The 11,330-nt window shown below is 42.9% G+C and overlaps 1 protein-coding gene across 1 annotated transcript in view; it reads right to left on the reverse strand.

Annotated features, from left to right (window-relative positions):
• APAF1 (apoptotic peptidase activating factor 1) overlaps positions 1-11,330 on the reverse strand; it is an 89,383-nt gene that overhangs the window by 7,371 nt on the left and 70,682 nt on the right. The window contains exons 21-23 of the mRNA XM_004700750.2: positions 3,213-3,332; positions 2,761-2,886; positions 556-681 (exon numbers count right to left, since the gene is read on the reverse strand). Of these exons, the coding sequence (XP_004700807.1) occupies positions 556-681; positions 2,761-2,886; positions 3,213-3,332 (372 nt within the window). The remainder of the gene's footprint in view (positions 1-555; positions 682-2,760; positions 2,887-3,212; positions 3,333-11,330) is intronic.

Below are 11,330 nucleotides of genomic sequence, written 5' to 3' on the forward strand. Positions count from 1 at the left end.
GCCCCCATTACAAGATGATGAGCCTCTGCTCTGTTGGACAAAGGCACACAGTCTGAGGACTGCAATAAGTCAGGATCCCGTAAATGCCGGCTCTCTAATGGCAAGAGTGCTAAACCGGCTTTTCCTTTCAGCATCACAAACAGCAGAACTTACCATTCATTTAAACCTAGATGATGATTTACAGAATTATTTTCCTCAAAATCTGCCACTAAAAACAACCTTTGGTCCATGGCCAAGAATTTAGATGAATCATTCTTGAGTTAATAGCATAGAATCGACTACAAATAACTAGAGCATTTGCCTTAGTACAACACAAATACAGGAAATACTTCATTCCAACTCTACTAATTCCAAAATAAATTCTTCCTGCAGAGAATGCTGCTATGAATAAGAGGTACACAAAGCCCACAAAGAAATAAAACAAAGAATGCCTCATCCAGCCAGAACCCCAGGGACCGTGCTTCTCGGTCACATCAACAAAGGCCCCGGGTCGGGAAGAGTGCTTCTCGCCCGAGCCACAGAAGAACAGTGCTTTCATGTCCACAGACGGCCTACCCGGATTTCTCCATTGTCATCTCCAGTCGCCAGCAGGGTGCTATCCGCAGAGAAGACAGAGCAGCGTACACAACCTTTGTGGCCCCTCAATTCATGAAGGGGGAAAGAGTGTTCAAAATTCCAAATCTGAAAGGCAATTGGAATTGTTTAGAAATCACAAATGTACTGGGAGACAACACCCGTACACTACGCTTTGAGCAGGTGCCATTTAACTTTCAATCCAATCCCATCTCACAGTCAGAGGTTTTCATGCTATTGTCCACATTTCACCGGGAAACTTTACTCATTTTTCCCTTACTCAAGTTCACTTCTATGCCAGGACCAATGCCACAGCTTCCTTAACTTTATCGATGAAGGAGGAAATTGGAAGGAAGAACAGCAATTGAGTTCAGAGCCACGTGCAGAGTGAAGCATTCCTGAGTGTGAATAACAGACACGTGACTTATTAGTTCCTTGTGACCCAAGATAATTCGCTTTAGCTTCTCTAGCTTTAATATCTGCACCTGTAAAATGGGGACATTAATACCTACGATGTGAAACCCTAATGAGACAGTAAAGAAAGTTCCCAGCACAGGGCTTAGCACATGGCATGTGTTTTATAAAGGCTATCACTATCACCGAGGCAGCCAGATGTGGGACCTGGCCTTCCACTTTCCTCCCTGGTCATTCTGTCATCACCAGTTAACTAGTCTGTACTGAAAACCACCTGTACCAGGCCCTGTGAGGTAGCAACAGGCGGTAAACAATAAACTAGCCCCGATCTTTGAAAATATACATGTGCAAACAAACATGAAAGAAATATATTGGGAACAATGAAGTCAGAGCGTTAGCCCTGCCTGAGGGTCAGGAAAGCGTTACTGACAGCAGATGCAGGACTAAAGAATGAGTCCTGATTCTTCAAGGTTACAAAGGTATAGAAGGTTTTGTCAAACTACAGTTAACAGTATGCTCAAAAAGGTGGTGAGAGTGGCAATACTGGGAGGGTGGAGGGAAGGTGGGGTGGCAATGGGGAAACGATTACAAGGATCTACATATAACCCCCTCCGTCGGGGATGAACAACAGAAAAGAGGGTGAGGAAGACATCGGACAGTGTAAGATATGACAAAATAATAATTTATAAATCATCAAGAGTACGTGAGGGAGGGGGGAGCGGGGAGGGAGAGAGGGAAAAAATGAGGAGCTGATACCAAGGACTCAAATAGAAAGCAAATGTTTTGGGAATGATGATGGCAACAGATGTACAAATGTGCTTGACATACAATGGACGCATGTGTGGACTGTGGTAGGAGTCGTACGAGCCCCCACCGAGGGACCAGTACAGCAGAACCAGATGCTAAAGACTAAGGAGCGCAGCTTCCAAATCCTCGGGGGCAGAAGTGTTTCAGTCAAGGACTCAGGCAGCAGTATGAGAGACACTGGCCAAGGCAGACTGGTGGGGGGCAGGGGTGGGGGCCCAGCAGAGGAGAGGGAGGGCAAGGCAAGAAACACTGGGGAGGGATCCATCCAGATGTGGGAGCGGACAGTCCGGACAATTCAAAGGTTACAGTTTGGAAGGGTGAATAGTAGTGATGCCATGAACAGAGATGAAGAGACGAGAACCAAGTACTCAGAGCTCACCATCTGATCAAATTTCCCAGAGGAAAGGACCCATGTACACCTTCACACATTCCTAAACCTCACAATACCAACAGCAGCATGTCACCGGAATGTGAACTTTAGAAGTATCAATGCGTACCGATTCTGTAAGAATGTACTGTGGGTGTGCGGTGAAATGTGATTTTTAGAGCCCACGGGCTGAAGACTGCATTCAGTTAGACACAGACAAGAAGCCATCGGGAAGGAAGGCCCCAGGCGTCCTCCGTGTCATTCAGACCATCTCCTCGCCACCTACTCAAGGCCAATGGCTTCCTCAGAAAGCTCACCCAAGAGGAGACAGACAGACAGGCCCACCGCCGTCTTGTTCTACGCGCACCACGGAGTCAGGTCCAACTCACAGCAACCCCGTGCCCGAAAGAAAGAAACACTGCAGGTCCTGGGACCTCCTCACAATTGTCACGCGTGAGTTCGCTGCTGCAGCCCTGTGTCGCTCCATCTTGTGGAGGGTCTTCCTCTTTCAATGTCCTTCAACGTTTATATGCTTTGTACTTACGTTACATAACCCCTGCCGAAATTCTACGCATGGACATTTCAACTGGCGGACCTACCTTCGCAGTCTTGTCAGTAGAGGTAGATGAAAACTTGGTCTCATCAGGAGAAATATCACAAGACAGTACTGTGTCCTGGTGACAGACAAAGTCTTTCTCTATTCTTCCAGTCATAATATTCCATACCTTAAAAAAACAAAAAATTTTTTAAAACCCCACAAACTCACATTTGCCATTTGTCAGGACATCTTGTCTTGGTGCGCATGGAGCTATCAAACAAGAGCTACAGCCAAGTGGTTGCCCTGACTGCTATGCCTTCTAAGTGCACGTTAGTATAAAACAAGCACTCCATCACACAGCAGATGTAGCTGGCAACAGTAAACAGAAAAACAGGCAAGAGAAAATTAAAAATTTTAAATGTACTGAACACCCATCTGCTTGTGGCTGTCACAATATAATCACTGCGATATTAGAATACTTTTCTTAGAATCCGAGCCCATGCTTCAAATTACCTTCACTGTTCCATCAAATGACCAAGAAAGCAGCCTTGAATTTTTCAAGAGCCTAAAGTCTTTCACAGTTTCCTGATGGGCTTGCAGAAAGACATGTTCATCTGATTGCCAATTCCATACCTAAGGATCAGAGAAAGAAGCCTTGTTATCATCTTTGCTGGAGGGGTGGGGAGGTATACTGTCTTCCTGACACTTAAGTAAAACAAAGAAGAATGACTAGGAGGGATATGGAGGGAGTCCCCACTTATTGAATCAGTGAGATGAATTAACCTTATTAGGGCAAAACAAGATCCATTTCCTCCTAAATAAAATGTGTTGTCTTCAATTGCTCAGAAAACAGTTAACTATACCAGAAAACAAGGGAAAAGCCACATTATGCCAGTGAGTTCACCATCCAATTAAATTTTCCAGAGAAAATTGTTCCAGTTACATATTCACAGGTTTCTAAACCCCTCTCAAGTTAGGCAAGTCTGTAGATCCTGGCTCCACTGAGGCTGACCATTTTACTAGGGACGGTCAAATGACCAAAGCAACTTCACACCTGGTCATGAATGTCCAAGCTCAGAGACCTTAGTTATCTCCTAGGGCAGTCTTCAGAAGGGTATGCAAACCACAGTGTGCTATTTGACACTCTGAAGTCGATGGGAAGGAGGGAATTGAAATAATATGAATAACTAACATAGAAGCAAGCACACAAGTATATCTGCAGTAGAGAGATGAACTGAACAGGAATTTACTTCTATATCATGTCTGTGTCAAAACATTTCTTAGTTATTAAATCAAAGGCACTGTATTTAAAGCCTAATTCTTAACTTCAATTTAATCTTAAAAATGTTTATTTAGTACCTACATGTAAAGTAAATATGAATCAAGTAAGAAGCCTAAAAGTCTAGCAGAGAGCATGAGACTTTAAAGTAAATAAGAACCCTATAATGAGAGATAATGATAGAGTTCTGTGAAGCTCAAAAAAGCAATTCCGTAGAGAAGAGTTGGCGGGGACAAGGCATGGAGAGCATGTTTGAGGAATGGGTCAGAAGTATGAGCCAGAAAGGGCATCTCAGAGAGTGCTTCCCTGAGTGCTCGGGCGATTTCACACAGGAGCAGGAAAACATGAAAAGATCATTCAGCCTCACGGAAGCCAAGGCTAGTAAGGAGGGACAGTAGGGAAAAGTGGGACGGTACTTAGACAACCCAAAGGATCTATGAAGTTAAACTTCCAAGCTGTAGTAATCAGGAGGATTCTATTTAATAAGATGTATAAAAATATGAAGATCAGCCAGCACCATAGGTATACACATTAGTAACATTCTGGGTCTTGCTTGCTGAAAAGTGAAGCAGTCTTACTGGTGAAAATCAAGAACACACTTGAATTATGGCTCCAGCAAAGATATTGAAAGCACCGTCAATTGCCAAAGAACAAACACATCTGTCTTGGAAGAAATACAGCCAGAATGCTTCTTAGAAGCAGGACTAACCAGATGTTGTCTGAATGTACTTTGGTCAGGTTTTCAAGGGAGACTAATCCCAGGAAAAGGACAGGATGCGTGGTAAAATAGAAGGCAGAGAAAAAGAAGACTCTCAATGATATAGATTAAAACAGTGGCTTGCCAACCAAATCAATGTGAAGGGGCAGGCATGTAGTGGAGACCCAAAACCCACCTGCAAGATAATTAGTCAGTCCCTCTCAGAAGGGTCATAAGGAAGAGATGATAAATCCAGGGTGCGATATAGCTCTGATGAACCTCTGGCTAAAATGACCCTTCCTCCTCTGACTAGTATGGGTTTTATTTGTTTTATCTCATTAATCATGTTAGACTTGCGTATAATTAAGATTATACATGAAAGTCAAGATAGATAACCCTTCAGAAACAGTAACAGGAGTTAAGGACTCCCTGAGGGAGCGGGAAGTGAGGGGGAGAGAGGGAGGAGCAGCTGAAAGCACTGATGACTGTGGAACCCCACTGGAGCGGAGTGGACAACAGCACTGTATGTGAGCGGATGGATTGGCTGGTATAAAATAAACAAGGGTTCCTGGGGGAGGTGGGGCAGGGATAAATGGGAGCTGATATCAAGGAGTTCACGAAGAAAGAAAACGCTTTCAAACTGACTGTGGTAACAATTGTACCATACTGCTTGATGCGACTAAACCATGGAATGTTATGATGTCTATAAGAGCTCCCAATAACATCATTTTTAAAAAGTGTGGCTTACAATGGGCTCAAACATAGTAACAACTGTGACGCTGGCACAGGATCACACAGGGTCTGGTTCTGTTGTTCACGGGGTCGCTATGAATCAGAATCAGAAACAAAAACAACATTTGGGGTGTAGTTTTTGACTGGTGAAGGTTGAACAGCAGAAAGGCTATATCGCATCAGGTTTAGGAAAAACTGGAAAAGAAAGGGCACCTATCATATTCCCTCTTCTTCAGTCCTTTGCCTTCTACTCTTAGCTGCCACCCTCCCCTCGAAGCTGTGGCTCACAGATCTTTCCCTCTCATTTGTCTGGGTGCTCAATCACAGGAGTAGAGGTCCTTAGAAGATGAGATGGAAGTGAAAGTGATTCTAGAAAGAACCAACTAAGAACAGAATATGGTATTCTGGGGCAGTGGAGGGGGAAGACGTGAAGGCTTTTCTAGCTCCCCAAATCAGACCAGAATGGAAGAGCATCCTGTGCGACTAAATATAAAGCACCTCAGACCATTTCCACGGGGAATTTTCTGGCTCCCTTTGCCTTTTCTGGGCTAACCTGGCTTAGAAGATGAGTGGTTGTCTACCATTAACAGTTCCTCCTGATTGACAGACCGTGACAATCCAAGCTGCCTGGTTCATGGTCATTCCGACTTAGGTTCTTATAGCTGCCCTCCATCCATATCAGGGAGTCAGAAAGGCTTCCTAAACAGGCATGACAAAGAACTGAGCAATCCCTAAAGGGAGATTAAGAATAGCCGGAGAAGCTTTTGTTGCAGAAGCCTTCTGATAAGGCAGTGATGACAGGGACATCTTTTTTGTTCAACTCAAACATGCTGTGCAAATTGAATCACTTTGAGATAATAGCTAAGCTTCCAGTCAAATGTGTTTAAGTCAATGTATTTAGTCAAATGTGTTTAAGCGCACTTTCAAGGGGTCTCTACCATTGGCTATCATTTTGTAATGTATATTGACTTTTTGACTATAAACCAAAAAAAAGAAAACAAAAACCCTCACGGCTGTTGAGTTAATTCTTACTCATAGCAACCCTAGAGGACACAGTGGAAGGGCCCGGTGAGTCTGAGACTGTAAATACGACCTTTCAGGTCACAGCCCAATGCGTAACCACTGTACCACCAGGGCTCCATTTTTGCTATATTAAATTCTAAAAATGTTAAGAGAGTTTGTTTAACTTGCAAGAACCAATATATTCTTAAACATCGGCCCAGGAGAACATGGCTACTACTTGGACTTTATAAGGGGTTCCAAAAAACTTGCAAATTGTATTATCTTTTAATTCCATATTTCTACAAAACTTCTAAACCCTCTCATTATTTCCCTCAAAGTCAAAAATAAAAAATTACTGAGACAGACCAATTCTTACAGCTCTACATGCCATAATCAGGCCGGTGAATTTTTAACTAAAAGTTTAGCCTCATGAGCATTCCAGGTACTGGGGATACAAAGATGATTGAATCAAACCCCCATTCAGTCATTTACTTAAACATTAAAGAGCCAAAACAAAAACCCAACAAGCCAGCTGTTAGAAATACTTTTCAAGAGTTGTATCTCGTAAATACATATGCAATTAAAACATTCTAAATGGAAAAACGTATCCTTAGCAGATAAGGTGAAACACAATTTAACTCACATTTCTAAGAATTTAACTCTTATTCTAAAAATATCTGTAAAACTTATTTCTCCCTCTGGCTGAAAAGATCTGATCTTCAAACTAGCCATAAAAGCTTATAAATTTAGCTTTTGACAGAAAGGCTACACAGCATACAATGTCTCAGCAGGGTTCCATCAGATGTATTTGAGTTTGACCCATTATCAAAGACATCGAGAGGAAGAACACTGAACTTCACAGATAATGCAGTACCATGAGAGCCTAGATTAAGCTGCTGTACTGAAGTCGAATGCCATTCTCATGACACAGCTTCATAGAACTCACAAAAGACAAGCTATTTTATACTAACACAATTTCCCCCCCAAAATAGTTCATAATGGTACAATTAACTAGGCATTACCATGATCAGAAATACATGGAATCCCTAAACAAAAGCAAAACAAACCCCTGCCATTGATACAAGTTGACAGAAGAACTCAGTGCAGAAAGCAAATGTGCTCAGCCACTGACTGAAAGGTTGCAGCCTACCCAAAGATACCTCAAAAGAAAGGCCTGGCAACCTACGTCAGGAAAATCAGCCCTGAGAATCTTAGGGACTTAGGAGGCATCTAGGTCAATCGGCAAAGCAGTTCATAAAGATAATGTTGTACATCCTACTCCATGAGTACATCTGAGGTCTTCAATGCTTACAAGTAGCTATCTAAGAAGATACCTGTTGGTCTTTTCCGACCTGGAAGAAAAGAGAATGTACAACGCCAAAGCTCAGGGACTAAAAACGGCCCGAATGAATCACTGCCCCTAACCTGAGACCAGAACTAGATGATGCCTGCCGACCGCTCTGACCCACAATCGAGGTCTCAGTTAGAATGAGTTAAAAACATAGAATTAAAAAGTAAGGTTCAGACTTATTGGCCTGCGAGACTGGAGGAACCCTCGGGACTCTCACCCTGAGACAACCTGCTAACTTGAAACTGAAGGAGCTCCTAGAGGCCACCTTTCAACCAAACAGTCCCCTAATGAACAAACATCGTGAAGAATGTGTTCCTTAGAACAAGCAACGCTACTACATTAAGTACTATACTATACCATACCATACCATACCATATCAAAAGATCAACACCTGCCCAAAACCAAAGACAGGAAGAAAGAGAGGGACAGAGACACAGGATGAACAAACAGATAACCTATGGAAAAAATGGGAGGCTAACATTGTGGGGATTGCAATCAATGTCAAAGAATAATTTGTATATGAATTATTTATTAGAAAATTAATTCCTATGTAACTTTCTACTAAAGTACAACAAAATGTTCAAAGGGGAAAGAAAACGTACCTTTCAGCACACAGAGGACAGTTCTACTCCAACACACCTGAGGAAGATGAGCCAGAGTCATCTTACTGGCAACTGGTTTACTACATCTAAACCAGACTCCCTGCCATTGCATACATGCTCTCTCATAGCGGGTCAACCCCCTGGGGTTTGAGACTGTAACTGTTTACGGGAGTAGAAAGCCTAGTCTTTCTCCTGAAGAGCTGCTAGGGGTTTTGAACTTTCAACCAAGTGGATCGCAGCCCAACACATAACTACTACTCCACCAGCGCTCCTCTTTAAGACATATACAAAATTTAAAAAGCAAACAACAAATATACAAATAACCCAATGCAACACTGGGCAAAGTACTCAGAACACATTCACCAATGAGAATATTCAAATGGCCCAACAAGCCCCTGAAAAGATGCTCAACATGATTCACCACCATGCTGTTGTTAGATGCCATGAGTCAAGTCTGACCCCTACCCTTGGTGACTCCATGTGGTGATTAGGTGCTATTGATTCGGCTGACCCGGAGCGACCCTATGCAGAACCAAACTGTGCGGTCCTGTCCCAACCTCACAGCTGTTATTGTGTCTGAGCCTATTCTTGCAACCACTGTGTCAGTCCATCTCTTCCAGGGCCTTCCTCTTTTTCACCGCCCTTCCACTTTACCAAACAGGATGTCCTTTTCTAGGGACCATAAGAACTAGATGGTGCTCCAGGCTAACACAGCTGGCTGTTTTGAAAAGCAGCACAGTAGGAGGTCCTGAATAGAATGGAAGAGAAATGTAGAACAGGACTCAAAATTATTTTTTCAAAGGCTTAATGGTCTGGTTAGAGATGGGAACTACTCACTGCTATGGAGGCAATTCTGACTCACAGCAACTCTACAGGGCAGGGGACAGCTGCCCTTGTAGATTTCCAAGACCGCACTGCTTTCAGAAGTAGAAAGCCTCATCTTTCTCCTGAGGAGTGACGGGTGGTTTTGAACAAACTGGTAGAATCCCTAATACTGTGGCCTGGAACCGAAGTCCACCTGAAGGCTCAACTTTCATCAAAAGAGTAGTCAGGCCTGTAAAGTAAACCTTAACACCAGGGAGGTTTACACACTGCAGATCCATCAGCCACAGGAGATTTCAAGGGAGCATTTGCCCAGGAATAAAGTTCAAAAAGCAAAGGAAAGGAGGAGCAGGAGGAGTAAGCACAGGGAGGCAACAGGAAGTGCTAGTACATATGGAGATTGCAATGTCCAAAAACAAAATGTCTGCTAAATGGAAGGCCAATTTGCTCTGCAAACTTTCACCAAAATCACGTTTTTTTAAAAAAAAGTTAAAATAATAATAATAAATAAAAGTTAAAACCCCTACTTTTCTTTCTCACCATGATCTCTGGGAGGTCCAGGCAACAGACTAGGTAATTCTTCTTCAGGAAGCTTACTAGACTAAGACAAAAGGCCTACAGATACTAATAACAGAGTTCTACATGTGACCCTTTCAGAGTGTCTCGCTGGGCAGGAACACAAACAGAAACCTCTATAACAATGTTCTTGGCAAAAAAAGCAAAAAACAATGTTCAAGGCAACACATTTCACAATAGCCAAAAGGTGAAAACTGTCACATCTACCAACAGGTGAATGGACCAAAATATGTGGTACATACATAAATGGAATATTATGCAGCCATAAAGAGAAATGAATGCTGCAACGTGGATGGACCTTAAAAACATGCTGAGCAAAATATGGTAGTCGAAAAAGAGCCAATATTGTGTGATCTCACTTATGTGGCGTAGCAGTATATAGAAATCAAAATTAGTGGTTTCCACAGGTAGAATTTAGGGGAAAAAGAATAGTTTTTTGTTTGCAGGACACTGAGTTTATATTAGTGATGGTAGAATATTTGAGGTGAGGGTCAATAATGGAGACTCAATATGAAAAGGTAATTGTAGTGAGGTGAAGTCTCTTAATACAGTTCTTCTATCCTTCACTCTGTGAACCCCACCAAATGATTGGCTTGGACTATGCAAACAGGGTGTGTGAAACACTAATACAGGAGACTGGGGAGAGCAGCAGACAGGCTTTCTGGCTCGCAGATGGAAGTAGAAGCCAAGGGGCTATGTGCCTCAGACTGAGGACCAGAGAGAGAGAGACTTGGCTGCTGGCTGAGCAAAGGTGTTGCCGTGGACCAATGACACCATCCTTAATGTTCTACAATCCTGACTGTGGTAGCCCATTAACTTTCTAGTAAGTCCGAGCCATAATCGTGAGTGTTGTCCATGAATTCTGTATGGCCACAGCAACACAAAAGAGAGGTAGCCTGCTGTGGGGTGAACAGCTGGTGATAGTAAAGGGCGAAAGGAGGATGGAGGGTGGAGGCATGTCTGAACTCTACCTTGTGGCAATCAGCCTTGGGCTGGTATGGACATGGTGTCCCCCCTTGTGCAGCCAGAGGAGGTAAGATATGACCTTCATGCCGTTTTCTCAGTAATCAATGTCCTTAAGTTTTACGTGTGAAAGGTGTGTTCTGTACCACAACTGTTTTTACCACAAACAACAACAAAAGAATATATAGTGACTTTTGGTGAACACACCACCTCTACACTCCTAAATCCTTAGAAAAATGGCAATGTCAAGAGAATGAGAAAGGAGAGAAAAGCAACAAAATGTTGGAAGCAGAAAAGCACTTCGATTAAAGTGAAGATTACAGTATTAAAAACAGAAGACCAAGTAAAGGTTTACATACTAAAAGTTGAAACCCAACATGTGTTTACTCCAAGTTTCCTTCCCCACTTAGCTCTGAGTACTCCAGGCAGGAGACCAAAACATTCTTTAGGAACCCACCAGGTGACAGACCTAAAGATACTAATGGCAAAGCTCAACATCCAGATCACTTTTCAGAGAAGGCACCAGTCAGCACAGAGCTTTGGTGAGCGTCTCTGATAGTCAGTGATTACCACACAGTTAAAGAAGGCCTTTGAAATAAATGATAAC

Source organism: Echinops telfairi, unplaced genomic scaffold (assembly GCF_000313985.2).
Source record: "Echinops telfairi isolate 266 unplaced genomic scaffold, ASM31398v2 ScPeMD7_2;HRSCAF=8, whole genome shotgun sequence".
Taxonomy (NCBI): Eukaryota; Metazoa; Chordata; class Mammalia; order Afrosoricida; family Tenrecidae; genus Echinops; species Echinops telfairi.